Consider the following 21,254-nt stretch of genomic DNA (forward strand, 5'->3'; position numbering starts at 1 on the left):
TCATTGGAAAAGACTCTGATGCTGGGAGGGATTGGGGGCAGGAGGAGAGGGAGACGACAGAGGATGAGATGGCTGGATGGCATCACTGACTCGATGGATGTGAGTCTGAGTGAACTCCAGGAGATGGTGATAGACCGGGTGGCCTGGCGTGCTGCGATTCATGGGGTCGCAAAGAGTCGGACACAGCTGAGCGACTGAACTGAACTGATGGATTCATTCATTTTTTCCAACAGTTTGTTGAATGACTGACTACCACGTACGAAATTTTTTCTTGGCTTGGAGGATGCTGCGGTAAACAGAACAACAGAAATCTGTGTCCTCATGGAGCTTACATCCTAGTAGGAGAGCAAGACAAGGAGCAAGTAAAATAGAAGGTGGTGTGAGAAAAAAAATGGTTCATGGAGCTTGGCTCCAGCTGGGCAAAGTGGTAGATACATAGCAAAATGCCACTGGTTGAAGCTGGTACCTGATGGACCAGTAGGACTTTACAAGGTGGAAGAGATTAGGGGAAGAGTGGTTCAAGCTGAAAGAATAGCATATGCAAACACCCTGAGTTAGAAGAGAGCATGATTCCTTAGAAGAAAGAGGCCCGCTGAAGCTGGACCCATGAGAGCAATAAAAGGGCAGTGCTAGATGCATCTGGAGAGGAACAGAGGAGCAGCCCTATGGTCCAAATTAAGAATTTTAGTTTTTTTCTTAAGTTAATGGGAAACCATTGAGAGGTTCTAAGAAATACAATGAAATTTTCAACTTTATACGATGAGCCCTTTATTTCAAAAAGATCACCTTTAATTTGGAAGCTGTTAGAGTAGTTCAAGCAAGAAACAACAGCTAAATTCAGCAGGGTATTGGGGGAAATAGAAATTGAAAGTAAAATCCACAGGACCTGGTGATGATTTGAATTGGGGGAATGCTGATGTCAGGATGAAGGAGGAAGCAGAAATGACTCCTGAGTTTCTAGTGTTGAGGAATGAGCAGCCAGAACTTGAAAGCACTAAGCATAGGCCTTTATTACTTATGTGAGGCATACTTACTGATGCCCCAGGCCTGAGAAATAAAGAACAACGCAGCAAAAGAACAAAATCTTAACAGCATATTACTTGCTTCTAAGACTGCCCTTGTACTGGAAAATTTAGCTAGTTTGGAATATCTTTTTTTTTTTCCACTTTATGTAAAGATTCTTTCAGTTCAGTTCAGACACTCAGTTGTGTCTGACTCCTTGCGACCCCATGAACCGCAGCACGCCAGGCCTCCCTGTCCATCACCATCTCCCGGAGTTGGCTCAGACTCACGTCCATCAAGTCATTGATGCCATCCAGCCATCTCATCCTCTGTCGTCCCCTTGTCCTCCTGCCCTCAATCTTTCCAAGCTCAGGGTCTTTTCAAACGAGTCAGTTCTTCAAATCAGGTGGCCAAAGTACTGGAGTTTCAACTTCAACATCAGTCCTTCCAATGAACACCCAGGACGATCTCCTTTAGGATGGACTGGTTGGATCTCCTTGCAGTCCAAGGGACTCTCAAGAGTCTTCCAACACCACAGTTCCAAAGCATCGATTCTTCTGTGCCTGGCTTTCTTTATAATCCAACTATCACATCCATTTTGTTTTTTTGCTGCTGCTGCTGCTAAGCCGCTTCAGTCGTGTCCGACTCTATGCCACCTCATAGACGGCAGCCCACTAGGCTCCTCTGTCCCTGGGATTCTCTAGGCAAGAATACTGGAGTGGGTTGCCATTTCCTTCTCCAATGCATGAAAGTGAAAAGTGAAAGTGTAATCGTTCAGTCATGCCCAACTCTTAGCGACCCCATGGACTGCAGCCTACCAGCCTCCTCTGTACATGGGATTTTCCAGGCAAGAGTACTGGAGTAGGTTGCCATTGCCTTCTTCATCCATACATGACCACTGGAAAAACCATAGCCTTGACTAGATGGACCTTTGTTGACAAAGTAATGTCTCGGCTTTTTAATATGCTCTCTAGGTTGGTCATAACTTTCCTTCCAAGCAGTAAGCATCTTTTAATTTCATGGCTGCAATCACCATCTGCAGTGATTTTGGAGCCCGAAAAAATAAAGTCAGCCACTGTTTCCGCTGCTTCCCTATATATTTGCCATGAAGTGATGGGACCAGATGCCATGATCTTCGTTTTCTGAATGTTGAGATTTAAGCTAACTTTTTCACTCTCCTCTTTCACTTTCATCAAGAGGCTTTTTAGTTCCTCTTCACTTTCTGCTGTAAGGGTGGTGTCATCTGCATATCTGAGGTTATTGATATTTCTCCCGGCAATCTTGATTCCAACTTGTGCTTCTTCCAGCCCAGCGTTTCTCATGATGTACTCTGCATAGAAGTTAAAAAAGCAGGGTGACAATATACAGCCTTGACGTACTCCTTTTCCTATTTGGAACCAGTCTGTTGTTCCATGTCCAGTTCTAACTTGCTTCCTGACCTGTATACAGGTTTCTCAAGGGGCAGGTCAGGTGGTCTGGTATGCCCATCTCTTTCATAATTTTCCACAGTTTATTGTGATCCACACAGTCAAAGGCTTTGGCATAGTCAATAAAGCAGAAATAGATGTTTTTCTGGAACTCTCTTGCTTTTTCTATGATCCAGCAGATGTTGGCAATTTGATCTCTGGTTCCTCTGCCTTTTCTAAAACCAGCTTGAACATCTATAATATTCTTTCAGTTTTGCATATAAAGTGTTTGTTGCATGGGACATACTTGTACCACTCTCCTAAGGATCACTTTATTGTAGACAAGATCGTATTAGAAACTTACTATTCACTATTTGCTCTGTATATGGCAAAATTCTCCATAGTCTGTTCTTATTGTAAAGCTTATTTAACCAGAAAGGACTTTCCTTTACTGACGAAGGATAACGTATTGATAGCAGTATTAAACTTATTTTCAGGATAAATAGTTTTTCTAGGTATAATGGCAATTGTTTTTCTGGATGCAATAAATTCTGTTAATCTAGCAGATCAGGGGAATGGAACCATCAAATATTTTAGTAATCAGAATAACAGAAAAGTAAATTTGTTGTATATGGAGATTACCAGTTAATACTCAGAATATAATTTAAAAACATACAAAAGATATATTGGACATTGGTGGTGGTGGTTGAGTCATTAAGTCGTGTCCATGTGAACTGTAGCCTACCAGGCTCCTCTGTCCATAGGATATCTCAGGCAAGAATTCTGGAATGTGTTGCCTTTTGTTTCTGTAGGGGATCTTTCTGACCCAGAGATCAAACCCATATCTCCTGCATTGCAGTCAGATTCTTTACTGCTGAGCCACCAGGGAAGCCCTACATTGGCATTAATTTGCCTTTAGAAACACGAAGTTTGCATTTATCTGCCAGTAGTTAAGCTGGCTACTAAATAGACCTGTGCCATTTGATAGCAGTGTTTCTTCCATCTCTGAGACTGCTCTGCAAAGCTACAGGGGATAAGCCACAGCTCTTGTACTTCTTTTTCTCTTAGTGTGAGGGTATAGAAATAAATGTCATTCAACACTCCCTTAAACTAATCTCAGTGTTTTTTTTTTCCCACTTTAGGTGATTGCATTTCCGTGAGATTATAATGTACCAAGAAAATTAAAACTAACTCAAGAAGAATGGAAGAGTATGTTCCAAATTCCAATTTATTATATATATATATGAAATGACTTATATTAAATTTCTGTGTATTATTTACCCTAGCTGTGTAGCAAATTACTCCAAAACTTAGCGACTTAAAATATAAATGTTTATTATTTAACATAGTTTCTGAAGTTCAGGAATTTGGGAGTAGCTTGGTTATATGGTCAAGAATTGAGGAGCAGCTTAGTGGGATGGTTCTGTTTTGGGGTTTCTTATAAGTCGAAGTTGGTCAGGGCTGCAGTCATCTGAAGACTTGACTGGGGCTAGGGTATCCAGTCCAAGATGGCTCGTTTACAGAGTTGGCAAGTTGATGCTGTCTTTTGTCAAGAGGCCTTAGTTCCTCACTCTCATGAGACTTTTCATAGGGCTTCTGAAGTATCCTCATGACAAGGCATCTGGATTCCCACAGAGTGAGATTTGAGAAAATGATAGAGAAACTTTAATGTCTCAAAATCGTCTAGCCTTGGAAGCCACAATATCCTTTTGGTTATGTAGGTTAGTCCTATTCAATGTGGGGAAGACTGCAGAGGGGCATGAGTACAAGAAGGTGAGGCTCGTGTGGGCCACCTTGAGAATGGCTGCTCCATTCCATGTTTTGCTAACTGAAACGGAGCAGGGCCCTGTAGGGCTCCCAGGCATGGAGGCCTTTCTGTCTCCCATTTCTTGTAGGCAAGACTCCAGCATTATAACTTTCTGTGAGTTCCAAAGGGCAGATTTGAACAGTTGCTAATCAAGGTTGTACGTGCTAAGTTGCTTCAGTCATATCCCACTCTTTGCGACCTCATGGACTATAGCCCACCAGGCTCCTCTGTCCATAGGGATTCTCCAGGCAAGAATACTGAAGTGGGGTGCCATTTCCTTTTCCAGGGGATCTTCCCTACCCAGGGATCGAACCAGCACCTCTTATGTCTCCTGCATTGGCAGGTGGGTTCTTTACCACAGGAGTCACCTGGGAAGCTAATCAAGGGAAAGTGAAAATGAAAAGTAGCCCAGTCGCGTCTGACTCTTTGCAACCCCATGGACTATACAGTTCATGGAATTCTCCAGGTCAGAATACTGGAGTGGGTAGCCTTTCCCTTCTCCAGGGGACCTTCCCAAATCAGGGACAGAACCCAGGTCTCCCACATTGCAGGTGGATTCTTTAGCAACTAAGCTATCAGGGAAGCCCAATCAAGGGAGAAGCAGCCTAAAATCACCAGAGGCAAGATGAAAGGGACAAGAGAAGCTCAGCAAGAAGACCCACCACCTAAAATGAGATTAAGGAAGTGCACGCTCTGCCCACACTCTAATCTTGTTAGAGACCCCACCTTTGACCCTCATCAAATTCTCTAGGGTTGGGACTCTTGGTTTTTTGAGACAGAACATGGTTTTAGGTTCCTCTTTGCCTGGCAGAGCAATAAAGCTAGCTATCCTTTTCTCCACCCCAAACTCTGTCCCCAGGATTTGATTTGGCACCTGGTGTACAGAGAGGCTCAGCTTTCAGTTAACATAACCATGAGACAATTTTGGTTAGCATCTGAAAATGTTGCTAGAAAAAAAGTTTATTTGGCTCAAGTTCAAATTGGTTGAGCATAGTCAAATAGCAGAGGCTCCACATCTTTAATAAACAGTGAGTTGCTTTTCTCAGGGAAGTCGGAATGTTACTGGGGGTTATTAAGCAGAATCATCTGCAAAGTACTTCCATTCATTCTCTTGAGTATCTGGCAAAATGGACTTTACAGGAACCCGTCTACATGCTGCCTGTGTTTTTGGATTTAAGTAATTTTAAACATCTGATGGCTGACTTATTTTTTCCTTCCTTCTTTCTTTAGAGCTCAACTGGAAGCCTCAAATCTTCCTCCAGAAGATTGGCCTTCTGAAGTGACGGTGTCAGTGACAGGAGAACCACCTAATACTTCTGTAGAAGAAAAGGAAGAAACAGACAAAGAAGCAGTCATAGAAATCAGCCCAGAAATCATGAAGCCGCTATCCATTCTAGACGTGCTGAGGATCTCTGCAGTTCTGGAGGACACCACAGACCAGCTCTCCATTCTAAACTATATCATGCCAGTTCAGTATGAAAAAAGACAAAGCATCAGCATGGTATATATATTTACCATTACTTAATTTTTGCTTTCTCTTTATTTCTCCATCATTTGCAGTACCTATGCCATTCAATTCAACTTGGGCAATAGCACCTTCTAGTCAGGTAAAGGGCTACAGTAATTATCTAAGATATGTACTCTCAGTTAATGGAGTGAAATAGACACAGTTCACGGTACATCTCACAAAATATCCTTTTCTCCTGATATATTGGCGTTATTCTAAAAAGTCCATAGATAAGTCAGTATAAATACAATATATATACTGAGGAGATAAATAATTGTGTTGTCTTGCCTTGTATTGGTATTTGTCAGCTGGCAACCCACCCCAGTATTCTTGCCTAGAGAATCCCCATGGACAGAGGAGCCTGGCGGGCTACAGTTCATGGGGTCGCAAAGAGTTGGACTGAGCGATTAAGCACAACAGCACAAAAGCTAACTGAACACCAGGGGGAGGAAATTCAACTGGACCCTGTCAACATTGCTTTTATCTAAAATGACTTTGTCATTGCTGAATATGTTGCAATCTGCTTTTCTCAATATCCAGCTGCATTATTGCACTAGCCTTTACATTTTCCATGATGTTATGGATTCCTCCCTCAAAGCACCACTGAGTTATCAAAAAACTCAACTTGGTAGTGAGCAAAATCTTTCATAAATTCTTAAGCCCTTAAACCAGAAACAATTTTTAAGTACAAATTTTATTACATTTTATTTTAAGTACATATTTATTAAGTTTAACACAATTATATAATTTGTACAGATTATATCTGATTCTGTGATACATGCAACTTGCTATAAAAATGAGAGGGTAAATTAATTTTCATGTCTAATAGAAAAGTCCATATTTACTATGACTAGAAAATTAAATTTCCTTCTAATTGCCCCTTACAATTTTATAATTATTATTATTACTACTGCTATATGTATAAACGGGATTCACAAAACATTTATTAGGGTTTTAAATTGGATTTGAAGTTACAGGAGCATTATGGTTGAATTGTGCAATAAGCAATTCATTTCACTTTCTCAGCCTTAGTTTTCTCATTTATGCATTGTGGTGGAATTTTAACTAAATGAGCCCTTCTAATACTAACATTCTATGAGTTTTAGGGTGATTTTAAAACATTAATGGGTATTATAGGAATTTTGCAACAAATTAGTTTCCTTATTAATTTATGAAAAGCAAAGATATCTGGAAACCCAAGAACTAAACCTTTCAGTGCACTTAAAATTAGTCTAATTCTTAAATTGTTTGTTAACAGATAGTACAGAAGAGACACTAACCTCACTAAATATCTTCAGTTAACAAGATAAAGTTTTCTCAATGATATTTACTGTCAGGCTTTAAAAAGGGTAATTTTCCATCATAGAAACTCAAGAGAGAAAGAAAAACACAAATTTATAAACAACATTCAGTAGTGGTCACCATTCCAGTACATAAAAGAACAAAACTTCTCGTTTTAATCTGGTTTATGATCTTCACCCACAAAATTTTCTGACATGACAGAGAGAGGCCCTCCTTATGATTTTATAGAAATTTAAACAGTAAAGGTTTGTACTCTTATTTTGATTAATAGAGCTTAAAAGCCCCTTTCAGAATATGTTAGTTATATAACTTTTACGAATGTGACTCTTTAAAATAATTTTTCGTTTTATAGTATTATAGTTGTTCTAACTCATAAATTTTTACAGTACCATTGCCCTGCATAAGATAAATATTTAAAAACCTTAGTACTAATGTGGATGTTTTCCTTCTTTAAAAGCTTCACGGTGTTGAGCTTTACAGTAACCACACTGGGATGAAAGTTTAGTTAGCATTATCCCTCTTCCACAACCATTTTTATAGCTAAAGAATCATGGAATGGAATTATGAAAAACATACTAATGTACTGAGTTCTACCAGAAGTAGGAGTAATTGATCTGAACTTTGGAAAGAGCTCCCTTGCAGGGAATACTGTTCTTATTTTTTCCCTTAGAATCTAACACCCTCCCGTACAAGGAGGTGAATGGACCAGAATATTTAGCTAGTTCCTTTAAGTTCTCTTCTAAAAACTCATATTTATTTCTAGTAATCTGTTCATCAGGCCATTTGACACATTTGCTTCCTTTTCCAGATACCTGAGCACAAAGGTAGAGGAATGATGGTTAGGGCGATCAGAAAAAACAAACTTTCCAGGCCTTACGTTTCCCATTCCCTCCCTAGATTAGAAAATCTAGAGTAATAACCATCCACATTCTTTATGCATAGGGCATCTGGTCCCGTCACTTCATGGGAAATAGATGGGGAAACAGTGAAAACAGTGTCAGACTTTAGTTTTTTGGGCTCCAAAATCACTGCAGATGGTGACTGCAGCCATGAAATTAAAAGACGCTTACTCCTTGGAAGAAAAGTTATGACCAACCTAGATAGCATTGAAAAGCAGAGACATTACTTTGCCAACAAAGGTCCATCTAGTCAAGACTATGGTTTTTCCATTGGTCATGTATGGATGTGAGAGTTGGACTGTGAAGAAAGCTGAGCACCAAAGAATTGATGCTTTTGAACTGTGGTGTTGGAGAAGACTCTTGAGAGTCCCTTGGACTGCAAGGAGATCCAACCAGTCCATTCTGAAGGAGGTCAGCCCTGGGATTTCTTTGGAAGGAATGATGCTAAAGCTGAAGCTCCAGTACTTTGGCCACCTCATGAGAATGAGTTGACTCATTGGAAAAGACTCTGATGCTGGGAGGGATTGGGGGCAGGAGAAGAAGGGGACGACCGAGGATGAGATGGTTGGATGCCATCACTGACTCGATGGACGTGGGTTTGGATGAACTCCGGGAGATGGTGATGGACAGGGAGGCCTGGCGTGCTGCGATTCATGGGGTTGCAAAGAGGCGGACACGACTGAGCGACTGAACTGACTGAACTGAAGTTTCAATTTAATTGTTGGAATTCTATGGTTTCTGTTCTCTTTGTAATCAGTCATATCAATTTTAATTGAAAGTATTTTAAAATTTAATTCTTATTTAATGTAGCATTTTGTTTTGTACTTGCATATGTATGTTTTCCTCAGATCTGAATCTTTCCTTGCTGTTGATAAAGGAAAAATGCTGTTGAGTCTGTGTTTATTAATCTTTATTGATAGTTTTTTTTAACTAATCTAATTGAAGTTTAGCTAAGGAAGACCTAGGCTTTTATGCAAATAAAATTCTTCTTTGCATAGGATCAGCTCAAGAATTTAAGTAATCATATCAAATGTTGAACTTACATGAGTCTGTGTAGTGTTCTAAATGCCCTTTTTCTTTCTTTTTCTCTTTCCTTCCTTTTTTCCTTTCGTCAATAACGCAAGATGGCAAGTACTATTATTATCCCTATTTTATCAATAGGAAGATGGAGGCATAGAGATATTAAATAGTCACCTAAAGTCAATGTGGTTTAGTAACAGGGCCAGGATTTAAATAAGGAAGTCTGGTTTCAGAGTCTCATATGAACTGCATAACCACTCTGCTATATGGTTTCCCATTGGCTCAAGGTTTTAGCCACAGATTAAATAGGAATCATCAATTGAAAGATGTATCCTGTCCCAGTTGAAAGATGGTAATGCTTACCTCTTACTATTCAAGCTTGGGTCTGAAAAATAATTTTTTTTGGCTTTTCCCCACATGAACTTCAAAAATCTATACCACACCACTAAATACACTATTGGCTCCTAGTCTTTGGTGTGATTCTCTTTTAATTCTTTATACAGTGGGCCCTCCATATCTATGGGTTCCACATCTGCAGATTCAAGCAACCATGGATCAAAAATATTCAGAAAAAAATTCCAGTAAGTTCTCAAAAGCATAACTTGAATTTGCTGTGTGCTGGCAGCTATATACATAATATTTACATTGTTTTAGTATTATAGGTCATCTAGAGATGATTTAAAGTATAATGAGAGGATGTAAACAGGTTATATACAAATACTATGCCATTTTACATAAGGGACTTCAGGATCTGTGGAGTTTGGTCTCCTTGAGGGCTGGGTCGGGGGTGTGGTAGTGGATCAGACCAAGTGCTAAATGTCTGCTAATAGAGATGTTTCACAGAGAACTGGGTCTTTGGTCATAATCTTAAAGTTTACCAGTCTGGGGAATGACAGAGAGTGGGAATGTTGTCTAAAGGCAGGAAGACACAAAACAGCAGAGCATGCAGTTTGATGTGGCTGAAGAAGAGGATAATTTTCTGGTACTGATATTACAAGAGGTTTAAAATGTAGGAAGAGGCCCTCATATAGCATTGCTTCTTTTCGTTTTAAAAATCTGTCTTAACATGAACATCATTTATTGTTTTTAGAAGGATAACAAAGAAATGCATTCAGAAGGAAGAAGCTCAGAAAAAGGTCCACTGGCATCAGAACCCTCAAAAATATCCAGTCCGCTGGTACATAAAGAAGAACCCAAGTTGCCAGAAATCAGACAAGGGGGCCAGTTTAACAAAGTGCAAGATCTGATCTTCAAAAAACCCACAAGGCAGACCATAATGAATACAGAGACACTGAAGAAAATTCAGATTGATAGGTAAGGAAGAAGAGCACATTTGGAAATGTGAGAATGTATTTCTAGATGGATAAAGAGTGAGTACAGGGGTGGCTGACTGCTCTCTTCTCTTAATGGATTGGTCATTATATCCAAGTGACTGCAGATAATAGAATTAGCCAAGGGCTATCTAGGGGGAAGTGTGGTACAATTAAAAGTATTAATATGGTGGTATATGGTTGGGTAAGTTATTGAGCCTTTGTTTACAGTTTTTAAAAATGAGAATAATGATAACTGTGGAGGGAAGTATCAGCCAGTGCTTGGCAGAGATTGGTGGCTATTGTGATGGTTTATTCTTCAGTAAGAGATAGATACTATCAAAGTAGTCAAATTTTAAACTGTTTTAATCCTGAGGATTTCTTAAGCACTCTCAGTTTCCATTCTTAATGCTCAATTTTTCATTGTCAACTGGCTTGTTGACAAAGAATCCTGTTAAGTTTAAAAGAAAGTATAACATTTTGATAGTAATTTTTGGTAAATAAGGGTTTATAACAATTACCCAGGGCCACTAGCCAAATCCAGCCTGTAGTCTGTTTTTGAAAATAAAGTTTACTGGAACACAACATCGCCCATTTTATATATTGTCTATGACTGCTTTGATGGGATAAAAAAAGAGTCAAGTAATTTCAACACGGAGTTTATGTCCTGCAAAACCAAAAACATTTACTATTTGTCCAATTACAGGAAAACTCGCTGACCCCTGCTTTAGACCCTCACCAGAGGGTATCATCTCTTGCTATAAATAATCTGGTTTCACATTTGCATCCCTTAAAGATGGTGTCCTGTTTATAAGCTGCTAGTTAATGTCCTTTCATTCTCAGTGTGTGGGATCATAGTTTTTCAATTGATATGACTTCATTGTATTTATTTTCTCAATATAGTTATTGAATTTTTTGTGTGAACTATTGGTAATAATTATGTAAAACAGTAAGTATACTTCTTGTGATTCTATATCAAAACATTAAATAACAGTATTTAAAATTCTCTACCTAGGAGAAAATACTCAATGGACTAGGAGTCAATAATCTGAATTAAATAGTTCTAGCTCTTTTTCAAGCTAGTTCTGTGAACTTGGGCAAGGAAGGCATTTAATCTTCCTGAGTCTGGATTCACTCATCTCTAAAATGTATTGTATTAACTCTTTATACAAAAATTTTTTAATGATTTAACTTTTTCAAATTATGAAATATTTCAACAATGCAGAAAAATGTGAAGAATAAAATTATTAATCCTTATGTATATAACCACCAAATCTTAACATTTTACATGATAGCTTTAAGAGTTTTTTTTTCAAATAAAATATGTCAGGTACAATTGAAGACTCTGATTCTAGTCCCCTCACCCTTCCCCCAAATAGTTCTTCTGAATTTGTTGTTTATTGTTCTCTTGTATATGTTGTGATACTTTTGTTATGTATGTAAGTATTTTATTTAAATGATACATATAGGTGGCTCAGATGGTAAAGAGTATGCCTGCAATGTGGGAGACCTGGGTTCGATCCCTGGGTCAGGAAGATCCCCTGGAGAAGGAAAATGGCAACCCACTCCAGTATTCTTGCCTGGAGAATTCCATGGACAGAGGATCCTGCTGGGCTACAGTACATGGGGTCACAGAGAGTCAGACATGACTGAGTGACTAACTTTCACTTTCACGTTCATAGTTTTACATGTTCTTAAATGTTGTATACACAATATCATGCTGTACATTCCAGGTCCGTTAGTCTTCAGTATGTAAACTTTTTCTGGTTAAGGAGTTTCTCTTTTTTGCTAAGAGTTGTTGTTTGTTTTTAAATGATGCGATAATCATTTGGCTTTTTTCTCCTTTTGTCCTTATTAATGTGATGATTTCCATTAGTAGATTTTCTAATACTAAACTATTTCTGCCTTCCAAGAATAATTCAAATTTAGTTATGATGGTCCTTCTGAGTCTTAACTTGTGTGATTTCTGTAGCTCTTTGTGAATGTGGGGAAATATACCTTACTGATTCATCTTACATTTCTTACATTTCTCCTTACAGGCAATTTTTGAGTGATGTAATTACAGAAACTATGGAGGAGTTGCAAGAAGAAGGCACTTTCACCAATCTCCTGAAAGCTTTGGGCAAAGAGAGGGAAAGCAAAATGCATTTCTATGATATTATTGCCAGGTGAGAGTAACTTTAGGTTTATTTGCTTTGTTGCCTTTTAAAGTGCTATAAAACTCTTACTGGAAGTCTTAGATTTCTAAAGCAAATCAAGTTTTTGCTTTTAAGGAGAGATAACTAGGAGTCAGAAAGTTGGGTTCTGTTTGGAGTTCTGCTGGAACAATAGCTCAATTTCTGGGCTTCAGTTATCTCTATCTATAATATATATAGTACAATATATGTACTACACAGATGAGTAGTGCATAATCTATGGTTTGTTTTGGCAATGACAATCTCAAGATTCTAGTTAGCAGGATTTCTCTAGATGTTACTTAATAAGGGTTTTTTTTGTTGTTGTTATTGTTGTTGCTGTAGACTGAATGTTTGTGCTCCTCTAACCTCAGTTTTTGGAATCCCAGCCTCCAGAGTGATGGTTTTAGGAGGTTGGACGTCTTTGGTCAGTGAGTAGGTCTTAAGGATGGAGCCCTCATCTGTGGGATTAGTGCCCTGATAAACAAGACCCAGGAGAGCTGCCTTCCTCTTTTGTCATGTAGATACAAACGAAAATGGGCAGTTGTGAACCAGGTGGCAGGTTCTCAGCAGACACTGAGTTGGACGGTACCCGGATCTTAGACTTAATAGCCTCCAGAACTGTGAGCAATGAATTTCTCTGTTTATAAGCCTTCCAATCTATGATATTTTTATTATGGCAGCTCAAGCTAAGATAGGTATTATTATTATTTTTTATTGTATTGTTCTGTCATTTTGTTTTAAACCTAAATAAGGGGATTTCTGGAGATAAGCAGAATTCTGTTTCTGAGGGCAAACAGAAACAACATAAAATAGTTAAATTCTCATTCAGACAGTACTGAGTTTAAATTCTGCTCTGCCATTTAAACTCATTCTGCTCTGTGACTATGGCAAGTGTGTGAGTCTGTATCTTCTTAGAGACAGATGACAAGATGAGATTATTAATGTAAAGACTTTTATCAGGGAAACCCTTATGTGAGAGAAAATGGGGAGGGAGCCTTTGGACTCAATGCTAGACTCACCGTAAGTGAAGGAGAGGGAACGTTGGGTGGTTGAGACCACCCTGCAATCTAAGGATGCTTTGGCAAGGTCAGCAGGGAGTCCTTGAGCCAAAGTCAAGCATCAGAAGAGTCCAGAGTCTCCTAGGAAGGGATGGCCTTATCCCTGCCACCCTCAAAACTTGGCTGGGAGCAGTCTGTGGGAAGGATGGCCTCAGAGCACAAACAGTGGAGGAATTGAGAGTCGAGAGCTTGGACCCTTGTTTGCTTACATTACCTGTACTAGGAGGTCTGGGGGCACATTCTCAGGCCCTCTGCAGCAAGTTACCTCAACTCTCTATGTGCATTTTCCTCATCTGTAAAACGGGAGTGATGACAGAGATTATGTCCTTAGATTTGCTTAGAGGTGCTCAGAATAGAAAAGATTCATCTTTTTCCTCTTCCTGTTCCTCCTCTTCTTAGCTTGTTCTCAGCAGCAGCAATTTTAGATACCACACTGATAAGCCAGAAAATCCTCTTCCAGTTTACTACAATCACAATCTTTTTTAAAAATTAAGTGTTTTTTTTTTTTAAATTGAAGGATAATTGCTTTATAGAATTTTGCTGTTTTCTGTCAAACCTCAACATGAAGCAGCCATAGGTATACATATATACCCTTCCTTTTGAAACTCCTTCCCCTTTCCCTCCCCATCCCACCCCTCTAGGTTGATACAGAGCCCCTGTTTGAGTTTCCTGAGCCATACAGCAAATTCCCAGCTATCTATTTTACATATGGTAATATAAATTTCCATGTTACTCTTTCCATACATCTCACCCTCTCCTCCCCTCTCCACATGTCCGTAAGTCTATTCTGTATGTCTGTTTCTACATTGTTGCCCTGTAAATAAAATTTTCAGTACCATTTTTCTAGTTTCTGTATATATGTGTTAGAAGATGGTATTTATCTTTCTCTTTCTGATTCACTTCACTCTGCATATGAGTTCTAGGTTCATCCACCTCATTAGAACTGACTCAAATGTGTTTCTTTTTATGGCTGAGTAAATTCCATTGTGTATATCTACCACAGCTTCTTTATCCATTCATCTGTCGATGGACATCTGGGTTGCTTTCATGTTCTAGCTATTGTAAAGAGTGCTGCAATGAACAATGGGATACTTGTGTCTCTTTCAATTTTGGTTTCCTCAGGGTATATGCCTAGGAGTAGGATTGCTGGGTCATATGGTGTTTTTATTCCTAGTTATTTAAGGAATCTCCATGCCGTCTTCCATAGTGGCTGTATTAATTTACATTCCCACCAACAGTGCCAGAGCATTTCCTTTTCTCCACACGCTCTCCAGCATTTATTGTTTGTAGACTTTTGGATGAGGGCCATTCTGACTGGTGTGAGGTGATATCTCATTGTAGCCTTGATTTGTATTTCTCTAATAATGAATGCTGGAGAAGACTCTTGCGAGTCCCTTGGACTGCAAGGAGATCCAACCAGTCCATCCTAAGGAGACCAGTCCTGGGTGTTCATTGGAGGGACTGATGCTGAGGCTGAAACTGCAGTACTTTGGCCATCTCATGCGAAGAGTTGACTCATTGGAAAAGACCCTGATGCTGGGAGGGATTTGGGGCAGGAGGAGAAGGGGACAACAGAGGATGAGATGGCTGAATGGCATCACCGACTTGATGCACATGAGTTTTGTTGAACTCTGGGAGTTGGTGATGGACAGAGAGGCCTGGGGTGCTTCGATTCATGGGGTCGCAAAGAGTCAGACATGACTGAATGACTGAACTGAAGAATGATGTTAAGCATCTTTTCATGTGTTTGTTAGCCAACTGTATATCTTCTTTGGAGAAATGTCTGTTTAGGTCTTTTTCCCACTTTTTGATTGCGTTGTTTGTTTTTCTGGTATTGAGTTGTATGAGCTGTTTGTATATTTTGGAAGTTAATCCTTTGTCAGTTGTTTCATTTGCTATTATTTTCTCCCATTCTGAGGGTCGTCTTTTCACCTTGCTTATAGCTTCCTTTCCTATGCAAAAACTTTTAAGTTTAATCAGGTCCCACTTGTTTACTTTTGTTTTTATTTCCATTACTCTAGGAGGTGGGTCATAGAGGATCTTGCTTTGATTTATGTCAAGTGTTCTGCCTATGTTTTCCTCTAGTAAGAGTTTTATAGTTTCTGGTCTTACATTTAGGTCTTTAATCCATTTTGAGTTTATCTTTGTGTATGTTGTTAGGAAGTGTTTTAATTTCATTCTTTTACATGTAGCTGGCCAGTTTTCCCAGCACCATTTATTGAAGAGGCTGTCTTTGCCCCATGGTATATTTTTGCCTCCTTTGTCAAAAATAAGGTACCCATAGGTGCATAGGTTTATTTCTGGGCTTTCTATCTTGTTGCATTGGTCTAAATTTCTGTTTTTGTGCCAGCACCATACTGTCTTGATGTCTGTAGCTTTGTAGTATTATCTGAAGTCAGGAAGGTTGATTCCTTTAGCTCCATTCTTCTTTCTCAAGACTACTTTGGCTATTTGGGTTCTTTTGTGTTCCCATATGAATTGTGAAATTTTTTGCTCTAGTTACATGAAAAATGCCATTGGTAATTTGATAGGGATCACACTGAATCTGTAGATAGTGTTTGGCAGTATAGTCATTTTTACAATATTGATTCTCCCTACCCAGGAACATGGAATATCTCTCCATCTCTTTATGTCATCTTTGATTTCTTTCATTTGTGTCATAATATTCTGTGTACAATTCTTTTGTCTCCTTAGGTAGGTTTATTCCTAGATATCTACTTCTTTTTGTTCCAATGGTGAATGGGATTGATTCGTAATTTCTCTTTCTGATTTTTCATTGTTAGTATATAGGATTTCAACTGATTTCTGTGTATTGATTTTGTATCCTGCAACTTTTCTAAATTCACTGATTAGCTTGGTAATTTTCTGATACTATCTTTAAGGTTTTCTATGTACAGTATCATATCATCTGCAAACAGTGAGAGCTTTACTTCTTCTTTTCCTATCTGGATTCTTTTTTTTCTTTTTCTTCTCTGATTGCTTGTAGCTAGCACTTCCAGAACTATGTTGAATAATAGTGGTGAAAGTGGACACCCTTGCCTTATTCCTGATCTTAGGGGGAATGCTTTTAGTTTTTCACCATTGAGAGTAATGTTTGCTGTAGGCTTATTATTTATGGCCTTTACTGTGTTGAGGTAGGTCCTTCTATGTCCATTTTTTGAAGAGTTTTAATTCTAAATGGGTGCCAAATTTTGTCAAAGGCTTTTTCTGCATCTATTGAGATTGTCATATAATTTTTATCTTTCAATTTGTTAATATAGTGTATCACATTGATTGATTTGAGTATATTGAAGAATCCTTGCATCCCTGGAATAAACCCAGTTTGATCATAGTGTATGAGCTTTTTGATGTGTTGCTGAACTCTGTTTGCTAAAATTTTGCTGAGAATTTTTGCATCTATGTTCATCAGTGACATTGGCCTATAGTTTTCTTTTTTTGGTTTGTCTTTGTCTGGTTTTGGTATCAGAGTGATGGTGGCCTCGTAGAATGAGTTTGGAAGTGTTCCTTCCTCTGCAATTTTTTGAGTTTTAGAAGGATAGGCATTAGCTCTTCTCTAAGTTTGATAGAATTTGCCTGTGAAGTCATCTGGTTCTGGGCTTTTGTTTTTTGGGAGATTTTTGATCACGGCTTCAATTTCAGTGCTTGTAATTGGGTTGTTCATAATTTCTATTTCTTCCTGGTTCAGTCTTGGCAGGCTGAGCTTTTCTAAGAATCTGTCCATTTCTTCCAGGTTACCCATTTTATTGCCATATAGTTGCTCATGAAGTGAAGTGAAGTGAAATCGCTCAGTTGTGTCTGACTCTTTGTGACTCCATGGACTATAGCCTACCAGGCTCCTCAGTCCATGGGATTTTCCAGGCAAGAGTCCTGGAGTGGGTTGCCATTTCCTTCTCCAGGGGATCTTCCCGACCCAGGGATCGAACCCGGGTCTCCCACTTTGTAGGCAGATGCTTTACCATCTGAGCCACCAGGGAAGCCCATAATAGCCTCTTATCCTTTGTTTTTCTGCATTGTCTGTAGTAACCTCTCCTTTTTCATTTCTAATTTTGTTGATTTGATTCTTTCTTTTTTTCTTGATGAGTCTGGCTAAAGGTTTGTCAATTTTGTTTATCTTCTCAAAGAACCAGCTTTTAGTTTTATTAATCTTTACTATTGTTTCTTTCATTTCTTTTTTATTTATTTCTGCTTGGGTGTTTATGTATTTCTTTCTACTAATTTAGGTTTTTTTTCCTTCTTTTTCCAGTTGTTTTAGGTGTACAGTTAGGTTCTCTATTCAATGTTTTTCTTGTTTCTTGAGGTAGGATTGTATTGCTATAAACTTCCCTCTTAGAACTGCTTTTGCTGCATCCCATAGGTTTTGAGTTGTTGTGTTTTAATTATCATTTGTTTCTAGAAATTTTTTGATTTCCCTTTTGGTTTCTTCAGTAACCTGGTGGTTATTTAGAAGTGTGTTGTTTAGTCTCCATGTTTTTGTGTGTCTTACACTTTTTTTCTTGTAATTGATATCTAGTCTCATAGCATTGTGGTTGGAAAAGACGCTTGATATGATTTCAGTTTTCTTAAATTTGCTGAGGTTTGATTTGTGACCCAAGATGTGGTCTACCCTGGAAAATGTTCCATGTGCACTTGAGAAGAAGGTGTATTCTGCATTTGGATGGAATGTCCTGAAGATGTCAATAAGATCCATCTCATCTAATGTATCATTTAAGGCTTGTGTTTCCTTATTCATTTTCTGTTTTGATGATCTGTCCATTGGTGTGAGTGGGGTATTAAAATCTCCTCCTTATTATCGTGTTACTGTCAATTTCTCCTTTTATGTCTGTTAGTGTTTGTCTTATGTATTGAGGTGCTCCTATGTTGGGTGCATCAGTTCAGTTCAGTTCAGTCGCTCAGTTGTGTCCGACTCTTTGCGACCCCATGAATCACAGCATGCCAGGCCTCCCTGTCCATCACCAACTCCCGGAGTTCATGCAGACTCACATCCATCGAGTCAGTAATGCCATCCAGCCATCTCATCCTCTGTCGTCCTCTTCTCCTCCTGCCCCCAATCCCTCCCAGCATCAAAGTCTTTTCCAATGAGTCAGCTTTTCGCATGAGGTGGCCAAAGTACTGGAGTTTCAGCTTTAGCTTCATCCCTTCCAAAGAAATCCCAGGGCTGATGTCCTTCAGAATGGACTGGTTGGATCTCCTTGCAGTCCAAGGGACTCTCAAGAGTCTTCTCCAACACCACAGTTCAAAAGCATCAATTCTTTGGCGCTCAGCATAGATAGTTACAATTGTTATGTCTTTCTCTTGGATCGATCCCTTGATCATTATGTAGTGTCCTTCCCTATCTCTGGTAATCTTCTTTATTTTAAGGTCTATTTTGTCTGATATGAGGATTGCTACTTCAGCTTTCTTTTGCTTCCTATTTGCATGAAATACACTTTTTCCATCCTCTCACTTTCAGGCTATATGTGTCTTGAGGTCTGAAGTGGGTTTCTTGTAGACAACATATATATGGGTCTTGTTTTTGTCTCCATTCAGCCAGTCTGTGTCTTTTGGTTGGAGTGTTTAATCCATTTACATTTAAGGTAATTAAATTGATATATATGTTCCTATTGCCATTTTCTAATTGTTTGGGGTTGATCTTGTAGATCTTTTTTCTTCTGTTGTATTTCTTGATTATATAAGTCCCTTTAACATTTGTTGTAAAGCTGGTTTGATGGTACTGAATTCTCTTAACTTTTGCTTGTTGGAAAAGCTTTTTATTTCTCCATCAATTTTGAATGAGATCCTTGCCAGGTACAGTAATCTTGGTTGTAGATTTTTCCCTTTCAGTACTTTAAATATATCCTGCAATTCCCTTCTGGCCTGTAGAGTTTCTGCTGAAAGATCAGCTGTAAAGCATATGGGGTTTCCCTTGTATGTTACATGCTTCTCCCTTGCTGCTTTTAATATTCTTTGTGTTTAGTCTTTGTTCGTTTGATTAGTATGTGTCTTGGCTTGTTTCTCCTTGGGTTTATCCTGTATGGGACTCTTTGTGCCTCTTGGACTTGATTGACTATTTCCTTTTCCATGCTGGAGAACTTTTCAACTATAATGTCTTCAAAAATTTTCTCATACCATTTCTTTTTCTTTTCTTCTTCTAGGACCCCTATAATTTGAATGTTGGTGCACTTGATATAGTTCCAGAGGTCTCTGAGACTGTCCTCAGCTCTTTTCATTCTTTTTACTCTATTCTGCTCTTCAGAAGTTATTTCTACCATTTTATCTTCCAGCTCACTCATTCATTCTTCTGCTTCAGATATTCTGCTATTGATCCCTTTTAGAGTATTTTTAATTTCAGTAATTGTGTAGTTTGTCTCTGTATATGTATTCTTTAATTCTTCTAGGTATTTGTTAATTGATTCTTGCATTTTCTCCATTTTGTTTTCAAGGTTTTTGATCATCTTTACTATCATTATTCTGAATTCTTTTTCAAGAAAAAGAATTTTTCTATTTCCTCTTCATTTATTTGGACTTCTGTGTTTCTAGTTTGTTCCTTCATTTGTGCAGTATTTCTCTGCCTTTTCATTTTTTTTTCCAAGTTATTGTGTGCCGGGGTCCAGTCCCGGTGGATCCAGGAAATTCGAAGCAGGGGCAGAGTCGGTGTCCTAGGAAAGAACTATTTAATTAGAGATATAAAGAGAGATTAGGAAAGAATAGTGTACTAGGAAAATTAGTGGAGAAAAGAGGCTGAATAACTTGGTTTACGTGGAAAACCAATAAAACTCCAAGACAAGGAGTTTGCACCACCTATGTAGGCCACCGGTGCCCACTTGAATAGCAGAGGGTGCCCCAACTTGGGCTCCCTCTTGCGTGGGTCTTAGAAGCCAGGGCAAGTAAGTAGACATGGCGAGCCTCCACGCTCCAGATGGGAATCAGCCAGAAAAGAAGAGCACAAAAGGAGACCACACGGGGGAAACCAGTCTTTCCAGGAACTGGTCTGTTTCTTTATTTTTCAGGTCTGCTTATATACTTTTTGTTATACATAGGGATGAATACAGAGTCACACGGGGTCAGCAGACCTGACCCTTATCAAAATCAGGTGCTTTATACAAATGTATACAAAGGTCTTGGGGGCTTTACATCATCTTCTGGCCACGAGGCCTGCTAACATTTTATGACCCTTTCTTTCTGATAATGGTCAGTAAACCAGAAAACCTATTTTTTCCAGGGGTGAATTTTCTTAAACCAGGCGCCACCCTCCAAATGCACCAGATAAAAGTTGCATTCCTATAGGGTGAAGGTGCAGTGGGTTACAATTAAGAAAGGAATTTACTTAGCCTCAGGTTTAACATGATTAATATCAAAGGTTAATACTTATTTCTCCTATATGCTAGTTATATTAATTAATGTGTATAAGGGCAGGGAATATGGAGACTTAGCAGCAAATATTGGCCCAATAAATGAAAACTCTTCACCAGTATAATTTCTAACCAACCCACTACACTATACTAATAATTTTCTAACTTCTCAAAAGAATCTGTATTTAGAAAGTTTAAAGCATCTCATGCCTCTCATGGTTGGGAGGCTGTGAACAATCACATGTGGCCGGATGAACCTGTCAGGCAGGCTAGAGAACTTCCAAAGGAGTTTGTGAACTGAAGCACTCTTGTCACGCCCAGGAATTTTATTAACTGGAGCTATAAGTTAACTCTTTCTCAGAGAAAGATGGTGGGGGACAGTCCCCCGTAAAGTCAGAGGTGTAGGTGAGAGCATAAAGCAGTAAAATAGGCAGACTC

At 38.8% G+C, this 21,254-nt stretch overlaps 1 protein-coding gene across 3 annotated transcripts in view; it reads left to right on the forward strand.

The window, feature by feature from the left end:
- Positions 1-21,254, forward strand: part of IQCG (IQ motif containing G) — a 48,838-nt gene that overhangs the window by 1,916 nt on the left and 25,668 nt on the right. For all 3 annotated transcript variants that reach the window (XM_013963410.2, XM_005675051.3, XM_005675052.3), the window contains exons 2-5: positions 3,551-3,617; positions 5,446-5,716; positions 10,034-10,257; positions 12,293-12,421. In XM_013963410.2, the coding sequence (XP_013818864.1) occupies positions 3,610-3,617; positions 5,446-5,716; positions 10,034-10,257; positions 12,293-12,421 (632 nt within the window). In that variant the 5' untranslated portion in view covers positions 3,551-3,609. The remainder of the gene's footprint in view (positions 1-3,550; positions 3,618-5,445; positions 5,717-10,033; positions 10,258-12,292; positions 12,422-21,254) is intronic.

This window comes from Capra hircus, chromosome 1 (assembly GCF_001704415.2).
Source record: "Capra hircus breed San Clemente chromosome 1, ASM170441v1, whole genome shotgun sequence".
NCBI lineage: Eukaryota > Metazoa > Chordata > Mammalia > Artiodactyla > Bovidae > Capra > Capra hircus.